The 13,898-nt window shown below is 30.8% G+C and overlaps 1 protein-coding gene across 1 annotated transcript; it reads right to left on the bottom strand.

Moving 5' to 3' along the window:
* Positions 1-796: 796 nt before the first annotated feature.
* Positions 797-13,681, bottom strand: LOTGIDRAFT_190911 (hypothetical protein; the record flags this gene model as incomplete). The annotated part of the gene is made up of 17 exons (XM_009058767.1): positions 13,611-13,681; positions 13,185-13,266; positions 11,944-12,107; positions 7,377-7,449; positions 6,638-6,847; positions 5,879-5,986; positions 5,464-5,591; positions 5,141-5,231; positions 4,758-4,849; positions 4,130-4,304; positions 3,794-3,885; positions 3,365-3,445; positions 2,957-3,027; positions 2,321-2,539; positions 1,751-1,978; positions 1,495-1,628; positions 797-1,010 (listed from the first exon to the last, which is right to left on the bottom strand). Coding segments are annotated over exons 3-17 (1,980 nt in total), but the record flags the coding sequence as incomplete, so codon positions are not given.
* Between the last annotated feature and the right edge of the window lie 217 nt (positions 13,682-13,898).

The raw sequence follows: 13,898 nt of genomic DNA, 5'->3' as shown, positions 1-13,898 counted from the left end.
AAAGGACCACTACTTTATCACTAAATTTTCATATCCTTATATTGTATATGTCTGCAGACATAATTAAAGACTTTGTTTGAATATATTTGTGAAATGCATGTAAAAATTAAATCTTAAATCACAGTGGAGAGAAGTAATGAGATTTCTTAAAAAATATTACCTTTACTACTGGGTGATTTTTCTTCCTCTGAAGATATAGCTAGTCTCGGTATAATATTTTTCAATGCTGGACGAGATCTTGATGTTTGTGGTGAATGACAGGAGTCACTGTCAGTTTGAGAAGAATCTGATATACTACTGTGATCTATAGATCTACACAGACTGAAATACAAAAGGATCTCATACACTACTAGTACTATTATCTATAGATCTACACAGACTGAAATGCTCAAGGACCTGATATACTACTATGATCTATAGATCTACACAGACTGAAATACAAAAGGATCTGATACACTACTAGTACTATTATCTATAGATCTACACAGACTGAAATGCTCAAGGACCTGATATACTACTATGATCTATAGATCTACACAGACTGAAATGCTCAAGGACCTGATATACTACTATGATCTATAGATCAATACAGACTGAAATGCTCAAGGATCTGATATACTACTTTGATCTGTAGATCTATACAGACTGAATGCTCAAGAATCTGATATACTACTGTGACCTATAGATCTTAATAGATTTAAATACAAATGGATCTGTAGATCTACACAGACTGAATGCTTAAGAATCTTAAATTTGTACTATTATACATAAATACACATTTACCTATCTGTATTACTGAAAACATCTTCATCAAGTTTAATAGTACTAGCATCAGTTTTGGAGTCAGTTGTATCAGCACTGTCTTTTCGTAGTACAGATCGTATCTCAAGTGATGTATCAGAGCACTCTGAGTGGTTGGAATCTTTACGTTCTAAAGCTTGTTTCTCCAATACTCTCGTACGGAAATCATCAGCACTTGAATGTCTTCTTCTATCTTTCTCTTTCTTATCCTTGATAAGGAGTAAATTAATTTGTCATCAAATTATTGTCAAAGAAAATTTATTTTACAATAATGGTTTCTGGATTAGATTTTCCCTGCTCCTCCCTTTAAGAGGATATACATTAGAGGCACATTGTTTAGGTTGACACTTCAGATCCCTTGGCAGTGGGAAGTCAGAAGAGAATATGCTATTGCTGCTGTCCTGGCAAAAGTTAAAGATCCCTTGGCAGTGGGAATTCAGAAAAGAATATGCTATTTCTGCTGTCCTGGCAAAAACGATCCCTTGGCTGTGGGAATTTGGGTTGCTGGGTGTTGTCCTTCTTCCTTGGCCATTTAGGTACAGAACAGTAGGAAGAAAAACTTCTCTTTCATTTCATTATGCAATTTCTAACCTTGCATTCAAAATTTCAAAATTGTACATGGCCAGCAATATATAGATGTTGAAAATCCTAATTAAAGTATACAAATCAAACTCATTAATGATATTAGCTCACCTCATGTAACTCTTCAATTCTAGAGTAAACTTTACTATATCTTGGTGAACAGGAGGAGAAACTGTGAAATAATACATCATCTGGTTCATCTTCTGTATCTTCTGCTAAATCATGATTATATCTTTCTGTTCTTGCTGTAAATAAAAATATCACACGGCTTGAAAGGTGACATCCCAGATAGCAAACCCACCAGCTCACTCCTGGAAAATTCATGGAAACTGCTGAGAATTGCCAAATTGGTGGTGAGTATACTTACAGTCAAAATAACTAGTATCCTCTTCACTGTCCAACTGTGGTACAAACTCGGCTTTTTGACGCAACAAATTCTCCCAATTTAAACCATGGAAGAAGAAATGTTCTTTAACTTGTTGTGCACCAGCAAAACCCAGTCTTTCAGCAGGATCATGTCTTAATAAAGCACTAATCAAATCTTTAGCATCCTCACGAACTTGCCAATCATCTTCTTCAGGCCATTCAACAGTTTCTGTAAAGAGATTTGTTGTGCAGTAACATCTTTACATGATTTAGAGGAAAACGTTTTTACATGATTTGGAGGGTAACATCTTGACATGATTTGCAGGGAAAATGATTTGGAGGGTAACATCTTGACATGATTTGGAGGGTAACATCTTGACATGATTTGGAGGGTAAATGATTTGAAGGGTAACATCTTGACATGATTTGGAGGGTAACATCTTGATATGATTTGGAAGGTAACATCTTGACATGATTTGGAGGGTTCAAAAATTAACACAATTTTCAGGAGTGAAAATAACTTCATTAGAACAGGACTGTGGTATAACTGTAAAAAATATTCTTAACCTACCATTAATGACTTGAGAAAATAATTCCTCAGGAGTATTTCCAAAGAATGGCACACAACCCACTAATAACTCATACAATATGATGCCCATAGACCACCAATCAACAGGTTTACCATAGCCTTGTCGTAATATAACTTCTGGTGCTATGTATTCAGGTGTACCATATACTTGTTTATCTTGAAACTGTTTATCTATTGTACCCTCATATAGATTTGTTGTTACTGTAAAGATGTAAATAATGATAAATCAATTGAAACCATTACAACTGACTATCTGGCAGAAATAAATGGATATAATTTTCAAATAATTGCTTAATCAGCTGCAATTTGATCTTACTGTATCAATTTTCAAAAATGGCTTTCATCTGGCTTTCACAATTCAACACTAAAATATCACATTTTCAAATTTTGCCAGAGTGCATCTGCAGTTACTTTTTTGACATCAAAGTTATGAACACTAAATCAGCATGCTTAGCTCTTGACAGATTTTGAAGAACGAATGTCTGATCCTGAAAACTGCTATAGCTAGCTGTAATTCTTTCCAAAAACAGGCATTATTATAATAACAATATTTGATTGATGCATTTGATATGTGTATATGTCTTCAATTTCATATAAGAAGTAGAAGTTCCCACTTACTACTCATCAACCCAATCTTTGATAAACCAAAATCTGTTAACTTGATGTGACCGAAAGCTGTTATCAATAAGCTGAAAAAATAACAGACATCATGATATACCTTGTACAGTAACCCTCTTCAACATTCTTTCACCATTCAACACATAATCGAGGAAAGTTTTCAAAGCAGAATAATAGTTATTTTCACTATACAAAATAATTGCTTATGTTGTATTCATTATTACATAAATTTCCTAAAAAAAAAAGTCTGATTATGTTTTCTGCAAGATAAGCACAATATTTTTTTTTACAAAGAATTTGTTTTTTTTTATAATGTTTAAATCCAAAACATCTGGAATTATTGACAATAATTACAATAACATATTTAATGGATGACATTTAGAAGCAAAACAAACACATCACACTTACTTATCAGGTTTTAAATCTCGATGTACGATACCATAGCTATGTAAATATTCTAAAGCAAGCACTGTCTCAGCAAAATACATTCTGAAAATACAGACACAAAATAACATTGGACATCTTAAAGGAAAGTAGGATAAATTGTAACCTGGATGTTATCACATTTACTTAAGGAATATGATTTATTTTATTGTAGGTCAAGTCAATAAACAGTCTATTTAAATCTGAAATAACTCTACAGGGCCGACAAAAACCTGTAGATTTATGTTCAATGAGAAAAAGGATTTTCTTCTGTTCTTTTTATATTGAAAATGGTTCCATGATCCACTTTAGGGTTTAGAGTGGTGATTTTTGGACTACAAATGAGCCATTGTCACAAATATGCATCAAAAAATTCAAACCATTCAGAGGAATTTTAAATATAATAATCATTACCTAGCCAAATCCAAAGGAAAAGGTCCAACATTCTTTAATAAAGTAGCACAATCTCCTCCTTCTACATATTCCATAACCATACATAAATGTCTCTGAAAATATAAGAAAATCAAAGATAGTCCACAATAGTGTAAATATTTGGGATATTCAATTTGATGCCAAACATAGCCAGCAGGTAAAAAAAACACATCTTTGGTCATTTCTGCCATTACATTTGTCAGAAATAAGTCTGGAACCAGATTTCCAATTTTCAAAGGTCATACAGAAAGCTCAAATTGAGTTTTGGGAACTGGGAAAGTAAATATTGATCATTTTATTCGTTTAAAGATGACCTACCTTAGTTTCGAAACTGCAGTACATACTGACAACAAATGGGTTATCAGTGAAAGATAAAATATCTCTTTCCAAGAAAACTTGTTGTAATTGGTTACGTAACATGAGATTCTGTTTACCAATTGTCTTCATGGCAAATCGTTGTCTGGTTTGTTTATGTCGTACTAGATAAACAGCCCTGAAATAATATGAAATGCAATTAACCACAATGCAAATGTCTTGAGAACAATGACTACAGGATCTAAAGAGCCTAGTTTGATCTTTATTTTGTGAATGTTAACTGCATAAATTTGTATTTTTCTGTATGACACGTAAATAAACTACTATACTTGATCCTGTACCTTAAAAGCTTTTCTTTGACAAGTTTGACAATACTCCATAATAAGAGTTACTTGACGATATTTCAGTGTTCAAGTCATCAGGATGCTCTATTACAATGTTCTATAATATTACTATTTGGGCCTTATTCTCAAAACCTAAGTAATCTGATTGGATAAAAAATCAAATTCAAAAAAGATTTTCTTTATTAACCAATCAGATGACTGGAACACTAAGATGGAGACCGTCATTTAGAATTTTTACATTTTTCTTTAAGGGTTCAGATAGATGTTCAAGATGTTCAAATACTTACGCATAAGCTCCATTACTGATTAACTTCAAAGTCTCGAAATCATCTTGACAAGGTACTTTGCCTTTGGGAAATTTACTATAGCTCTTCTCATGCTGGAAATATTCAAAATATTATCAAAATATTATCAAAATAAAGATCAAGAAGCTTAAACAATCTCATCAGAGCCTAGCGAAAGAAACGCCTGAATCAATAAATTTTCTGCACAGAGCCATAACAGTGCTCTCCCTAAGCCGTGATGTCATATCAATACCCAGGTAAAAATTTTTTCCCTCAAGTTTAATACTTTTCAAACCAACAAACAGCCAATTTGATTTGATCACATTACGGACAAATCCTAAAAAACATGTTTTTCAGATTATCAAATATTTGGTAATGCAATTTACCTCTGATTCTACATCTTCTTCTTCTTCAGCTTTATCTAATGAATTACCAGTTATAGTTTCAATATGTGTTATATCTACAAACAAATAAATTCTTCTTGAAATGAAAATCATGCAATTGACATTACAATGCGCTGAATGCAGTGTGTACTGTAAATTTTGCATAACAGAACAAGAAACAACCAACTTTTATTTGATGTTCAACTGTAGAGTATATTTTCCCTATGCAAAATTGGATCTGAATTTGTAGTTATCGTCATCAAGACATTTCTGGAAACACATCCAATAGTTAATCAATCCCTTAGCCAATACTCAATTACCCATACACACCTGAAGGATCTCTATTCAACCCCAATTTACTGATTATATATTGTGGTATATCATCTTTAATAGTTTGTTTAGCTTGACCTTCAGCTGCTTCTAATAACATATAGAATTCCTCTGGATCGAATTCCTGCCAGAACAAATTTAGACCGTCAATATTCCATAATGACTCAAATGTACATATTTTCTCTGACAGTTAAGTCTCACTCACCAACAGTGATCTGAAGAAATTCTTCTTTGTATCGAGTTTTTTTTTACACAACCAATCAATTTTATGCAATCAAAAGCACTGTTTAAATGTTGCTTCAATTAGGTCAAAAAAATTAGGTCATGTGATATTTGACAATAGCTTGATATCATTTCTTTTTAACAGTATTTAATAGTAAATAAAATCAATATAATTATGTAATCCCTTACCAGACACTCTAATAATCTGGCTGGTCTTGATACAATGATATATAACTGTTTAATCATAGGATAGATACATGAATAAGCATGAGAGGTTATATCACATCTTTCTCTAGCCTACAAACAGAAAATCATGAAATCATGAGAAAACCAACCAAATTACAGATTTTCATTTTAATAATATACTGTTTACATTAAATGTTGGCCAATTTCTGAAGAGGGACAATCTCACTTATTTTCAACACTATATACTTTTATTTCCAAGATTAACTCAAAGGGTGTGCATTATATTCACAATTGTACTGAATGTGGAGATGAAAACTTTATTGGTAATAATGACACTTAAGAAAACCAATATTGGCCCAGTTGTGAGGATGGTCTAAACTTAAACAACCTTTGTGTTTAGTATTGGAGAAACATTACATATGATTTAATTCTGAAACATGTACATGGATAAAATAGAATTTCATCTGCTGGTATTGAACGCAAGTTGGTCATATCACTAGATATCTCCGCAACCATTATCAGTTTATAAGATACAAAGATTCAGATAATATCAATTCAAACCTCAATATTCCATTACATACATTATCTTATTTATGCTTCATTTTACTTAATCATTTAAAAAAATTAGTATGACAAAAACTTGTGGGAATTTCTACTGATAGATCTTGATTACTATTCACAAGAGACTATTCTGTATTCTTATCAACTTCCTGCACAATAATGTAAAGGATAAAAAATGCCGTAAAATCAATAAATTCTTACATCTTTCTTCAATTTCTCCAGATTATCGATCAATTCATAGAAATATGCTGTTGTTATTAATTTCTCTTCAGATTTATGTAAAACATCACGGGCCATTTCCAATACTTGATGATGCAGAAAACATAACACTGCATCCGTTTCTTGTTCAGGATCCAATTTCTCGTGTTCCGCTATAAATTTTCTTAATCGATCTTCCATTTGAGCAGTGGCCTAAAAATACAGGAAACTTATAATGAAGTCATTACCAAGTATATTATTTGGCCCAAGGCGAACCCAAATTCGATAAGAACATTATAGGAATTAATTACATTGTTTTTTGTCTCTATTGGTAAGATGTGGTTTCTGGGCAGTAGAATTAATTGAGGTTCTACAAGTCTTAAAACAATGTTATACTATCACATCTTCTGACATTTTCAATTAAATAATGGTAATATATTGGTTAAATAATGGTAATATATTGGTCTAATAATTCTATATGATGTCACATTTATGATGAGAAAATCAAATTAGCTGTCATAGGAATAAATATGAAAACTTTGACTTGTATTTTGAAAGTTATATAATAAAACAGTCCTCACACTCTTGTTGATAAATTGAATTTTAGTGATTATCACCTTCAAAACAGTAATGATAAGTCTTTGAGTATGGATATATTTCTATCACAACAAACATTTTAACACAAAATAATGGCGGCTAAGGAATAAGATTATAGCTAATGTCAAAGACATGATGATGTTACCTTTGGAAATCTTTCTTTATACACACTGTTCATTATGACTATTTCTGACTCCCCACCAGGAGATCTGGCTGGACTACTGTAAAAAGAACAAAAAAAGATACATTAAGGACATGTCATATATTTTCATCTTTACAGGGATATAGTTGTTTTGATGCTTGCTTTACCAGCTGATAGAGCTTCAGCTCCATAATCCTCAGCATCTTTACACCTGATCTCAAAATATCAGATATGATTGCATGCCCATAGAATGAAGTCTAAATTGTTGTGGTACATTGTTGCTCAATAGCTCAAGAACAGAGCATCAGATCTTAATGACAAAATGTGATATAGTTAGCTGACATTAACCTAATCATCTGGTTATGCAAATATTCAGACTTTGTCTCATTAAGATTGAAATATAACCAAAATTGAAGACCCATGTATTTAACAACAAAGGTTAAGTTGCATAGTGTCTCATGAATTCAGCTTCTTTAAACAAGACAATGTTTAAATTCTCATTATTTCCTGTCATAAAAACAGCATTTCAAAACAATCTTCAAAAGAAGCATTAGTATTCTAAACCTTAAGCTACGGATATAGTAACAGAACATGCAATTTTGAAGCATATATATCAGTGATTAAAAACAGAGCACAAACCAAGCCATAAATTGCAAACATAAATATAAAGTGGTTGATGCATGTGTAAGCTTATGTATTAATTGTATATCGTGTGCATGCTAGCTTAAACACTATATTATATATGATTTCATGCAACCATTACCATCAAATATACTTTTAACTGTGTACATGCTAAATCTAATTCTATGTAAGCTTTACCTTACTGAAAGGAAAAAGAAATGTCATTTGGATGTACCGTATATGTCTTTATTAATTAAACTTATTTTAAGACATTGTAGAAAGTCAAGAGTTAATTGGACTCAATGGAAACTAAAAGAAACAATAGAACTTTATATGAGTTTATTGACCACAGTACATAAAACTGATAAAGTTATATTAGTATTTTAGAAGTGACATTTCTTTTGCCTTTCAGTATATTTCTGGTCTAATTTGGACAGAGTGTTTTAAGTTTTTATAAATCAACAGGGAACACAGAATTATTCCTAACATTGTCAGATAATCATGTGCGACATTACTAGTTATAATCACAAAACAGCTTGAGCATCCCTATTACTTAAAATTTAAGAAAAAGCTTTCACTATAAAAGTTAGAATTAGGTTTAGTACATCATTTAGATATATGTAGAAGAAACATTTAAAAGAAATAAAAGATATTCATGGAATTAGCAGTCGTAAATTCCAAGATAACCATTTCTTTCTATTTAATTGGTTTAATAATGTTATCCTGGCCTGAATGGATTAACAGATAATATACCTTTAAGATTGGATGGAATTTTAACACTTTCAGAGACACGATAATAGTTTTGATTACTCAGTTTCATATACTGGCATTAGTACATTTCTGATCACTATGTACCTGAAATACTGTCCGATAACAACTCTGATTACTGTGTTTCTGATACTACAAGTAGCTTGAACAATGATATTTCTCAAATACGTACACTTCTTATCAAGAAGAAAAAATCAGGTTTTTGACAACCACATCAATTAGGAATTTAACAATTATAATTAGCCAAATCAACTCATCAAGACAGCACAGTAATATCAAGTTATTCTTAAGGTGAAATATTCAGCAGAAGCTGTAAAGAAATCAATATTTCATCTGTTAAGAATTGGTCTTATTTTCTTGAATATCATGAGGCCTATTATAATACAATCAAACTTTTTCCTTTCTATAGTTGTACATAAATCAATAACATGACAACACTATAAATTTCATCTGCTTTACAAATTGGACAACTTGAGAAAACGAAATGATTAACAGTCGAAGTTGACATTTGGAATATTTCTTTTAATGAATCTTTCAGTTGAATTTTAGAGGACTCAGTAATGGAATCACATATTACCTGGGGACTGGCTCTTGAAACCAATGACAGCAACACTGTCAATGTTTCTAGCTAGAGTGATCAATTCTTTAGGCAACTCATTAATGTCAAGATTAAAGTTTATCTAGAAAATTCTAGAAGCATCATGAGAATTTTACTTTGCTACTATTTGAGAAATCAAAGGCATTTATTATGATGAGAATAACTTCAAAATCATTAAAAACAAAAAATTGAAAATTTCAGCATCAATAAGCATCAATATTGTAATAGATATGAGCAGCACTCAAAGAACATTCTTCATGTTTCAGTATATTCCTGAAAACAGCCCTGTGAGAAGGCAATATTTTTCCCTAGGTTCCACACCTCAGACAACAGCCCAGAAAGGAATTTTGTCAATTTAGGATATTCTTTCTGGACTCTATTTCAATGATAAATCACATTACTATTAAACTTGATCTGTTATAGTGAATATTTCCACCTGACAAAGTTTGGTATGTAATTCTTGAATTAACAACTGATCTAGATGCATCAAAAATATTATCATTTTAACTTTTAATAAAATTTAAGAGTACATCTAGTTTCAAATATATAAGATACCCGAAATCAAATATTAATTACCAAATTTTTTATCAATTTATTAAATCAACAAGCTCAAGGCTATATACACTTTAAGATAAACAGCTACCATCATATAATACGTTAAGTTTATATTCACAAGTAAGTTTTAAAATGACATTATGGCTTCCTGCTACTTTTCTTGATCAAAAAAATTATTTTGATTATTTGTTGCAAAAATGCAAACATTTTGTTATTCTGACCTATTACTTCCATCTGACAAAATCTGAAAAGTGTTTTTCATGCCTAATCACTCAACTAAGAATTTATTTTTAAAAACTATGAGAAAAACAAATATAAGAACAGCCATGCTTATATATACAATATTATGATACAATAAGTAATCATAGTGTGATATGGCACAGACAATATCTTAAATATGCATAACATATATAAATATTCCAACATTTTGTACTTAATATATCTCTTCATATTTTGTGTTTTGTTTAAGAGGATATATAAATATTTGCATTTCTGAAAAAGCTAACTTTCAGCTTTCCCATGTAATCATATTATCTTCCAATTCAACCAAAACAAAAAGTAGATTGATGAATTGAGGTTTGATAATGCCAAAAGTTACACAACTATCAAAATCAATGAAAATGATTTAAAAAAAAAAAGATGAAAGTGAAGAAAGAAACAAAGCCAAGGAAGTTGATACAAATTTGAATAAAAAAGGTATTAAAATATTCGAAATGTTCACCATTCCAAACAAAAATCGTGGTTAATAGCAAACATTTAATATACAATCTAATTTGTTCCCAAATCAGTAAGTTCAAAAGAATCAAGATGCAGTGAGGGCAATCCCGAACAAAAATTATTTAAAAATCTTACTCTAAAGCAAGCCAGGAGAGACTGGGAAAAGCAAGACAAAACAAACAAAATTATAAATATATAATATACTGTAAAATCATTTCAAAATTTCAAAATGTATTAATAAAAATCCCAAGTGGAGAAAAAAAATATATAATCATAAACCATCAGAGTTTAAATCTTTGATTGCTATGTGTACCATTAATATTATTTTTATTCACTTTTTTAAAAACAAAATCAAAACTAGTCCGATATTAATATCATTAGGTTTCCAGTAACTTAGACTAAAAAGAAAATGAGCGTAAAGATAATGCCAAGATATAATACACTTATAGCAATTCAATGACTAATGTTCAATTTCAAACCATGGTAAAATTATCATAGTTAAGAAAAGATATTTCTGAACTATACACAGAATTTCTTATTAAAATACAGCTCTTGGTATTTTGTATATATTTTCTCATCATACTTTCTCTACTCACACTATGATCTGCAACCATTTATAACCAGATATGTTTATAAATTCAACCAATCAAATTTGTTAAAATCACTGAAACATATTATTGAGCAGTGACTTGTACTGTCAACACAGTTTCAAAACAATGAGTTTAATAGAATTTCATCCCCCTTTTTTTGCTCTGGTCACACTTCATTAAAGAAAGATGATGTCAGATCTAGAATGACTGAAGTATCACAGAAAATACATGAAACAAAATACCATAGGATATATTTTAATCACAATATCAAATCTTAAATGCATAAAAATACTAGAGCCAAAATAAGACCTTTCAGGTTTTTAAAGCTAAAAACAATCTTGGCACTACCTTAGATAGATCTTTTTGAAAACTGTATTATGTTTAAATAAATGATTAATGGGTGGAAACTAAATTATATAATTGTAAAATTTAAACCAGGAAAACTATCGAATTTCAATCAACTCTCTTATCAAATTGATTCTATATGAATTTCGTGCCAAATTTCATGTTTCATGTTTCCACCAAATATAATATTTCAATGCCAAATAAGTGGATGGAATTAAAGGGAATTTTTTTTTTTTAAAGAATTGAGAAGGTAATTGATCAATAAGAAAAAAGGTAAAAATTCTAAGGAAACAATCTACTAAAATTTAGTAAAGGCAAAAATGTAAAAAAGCTCACAAGCTACCAAAAGAAAAAGAAAGCTGGTTCGAAAGCTTACCTCAAACTTCGAGATCTTGGTCTCATTATGGGAGAACATCTACCATCATCTTCTGTTCCTGTCATATGTTCATCACTATCAAAATGGCTAGATAAATACACCAGTTCTTCAGCTGTTGGTGCTGAAGGGAACTGGTGTAACTTCTCATGAGAAGAGTATCTCGACTGAAAAGATACCAGATGTGGTCTAAATTTTTCAGTAAATAAGATTCTCCAATGTTCTATTCTATTCCTAGGTGATGCAAATCATGTCACAATACAATGCCTATCCTGATAAGGTATATGATACATATCATGATAAAATTAACATTTAATCATCAAAGTTTCATTGATTTTTGACCAAGCGTACTTTCAGATGTACAGCAGAATAATATTACTTCTGTTACATAAGTTCTTTGGATCAGACATAGTTATATCATGTTTGTCTGGTATGTATGGTATTGTCAAGTATATACCATTACGTGATCTAAATACTTGTATCATAGCATGTCATATCAGGATGTATTGATATTCATCATGCCAGCACTGATTAAATTCTCGTGTTTGTATGTACACAAAAAAAATTTCAAAGGTTTTAGAACAAATTCTTGACAATCAAAAGAATATACAACATTATAACAATGTCGTCTCTCTCAATCTCTTTGACATATTAACAAAACTAAAATTTGGAAATCTTGGATTATTTTACAGTACAGCTTGTCTGCAAGATCAATGTCAATCGATGTTTGCCAGCCGATAGTAGGTAAGACTATTACCAATTCAAATAGAATTATGACTTGTAACCCTTGTCAATTTGTCTGTATTGCCAGAGTCAATTCTTGGCAGGATTAACTGTCACTTTTAGGGGAAATGTCGGAAAATTTTACGTAAATCAATGTTTTATTATGACAGGTTAATGGAACCAGACAAATTCTCAGTTTTTATTCTAGTGAAAATTATTTGTATTGGAAGCTGTTTTGATAATAAAATTATCCAAAATTTGTCATTTTTTGGTATCATCAGTTGTTGGCAATACCTCATGCAACATTTCTTTGCCAAGACAAATAGACAAAGAACATGTAGAAAGAGAAATTAACTAGAATATATTTTCTAGTAGATTCCAGACAAAAACAGATATATTAGAATGAGAATGTCGAAGAATAAATGAGGTATCATTAAATCTGTGTCAAGATCTATTGGGGAAAGGAAAATGAAGAGAGACAAATGAGAAGAATTTAATGACTGATAAAACTGGTGATTTACCGAAACATTAGAACTTCCAGGAGTATTGGTACCATAGCCTGATGACGGTAGAGATGCAAATGACCACCTTCTTCCATCACATCTGCAAAAAAGTTAATTTCTTCAATCATGCAACTTAATGAAAATCATGGAAATTCAACTGTTCTAAACCAAAATGGTCCAAAATAATCCATGCAATGGAGATTTTAATGATTCTCTAATTGATGGTGCGAGTTTCATTATAAAACTATGTTTTTCAAGACCTTGCAGGAATTTAATGTATACATGACATTTCCAAAGCATGAAAAAGTTCCAAGTTGGAAACTTTTAATTCTTATTTTATTCAACCATTACAGTTAAAAAATAACAATCCATTATCATTGAAGAGAAAAATTACCAGGAAGCCGACAGCAATTTAAAATAAACAAAGAGAAGATTGAATCTTACTTTTTAATGGCTTGAAAGGCAAAGTTTCCATGTTGGCTTGGTGACAAATTACGTGGACTCTCGTGAGGGCTTCCTGAAAAGACAGATTACCAGTTACTATGAAATCTGCAGGATACTAGATAATAAAAGCTCATTGAAATTAACTGAAGAAAAATACTCAAAAGAAATCAATATTTCTAACCCCTTTTAACCATTATGTATCTTAGTGAAAATAAAATTACAGGAAGATACATGCCAACATTAACATAGATTTTCATTACAAATGCCCATGGTGTATTTTCCCTTTCC

Source organism: Lottia gigantea (assembly GCF_000327385.1).
Source record: "Lottia gigantea unplaced genomic scaffold LOTGIsca_35, whole genome shotgun sequence".
Classification (NCBI taxonomy): domain Eukaryota; kingdom Metazoa; phylum Mollusca; class Gastropoda; family Lottiidae; genus Lottia; species Lottia gigantea.
This window is presented reverse-complemented; position numbering and strand designations above follow the sequence as displayed.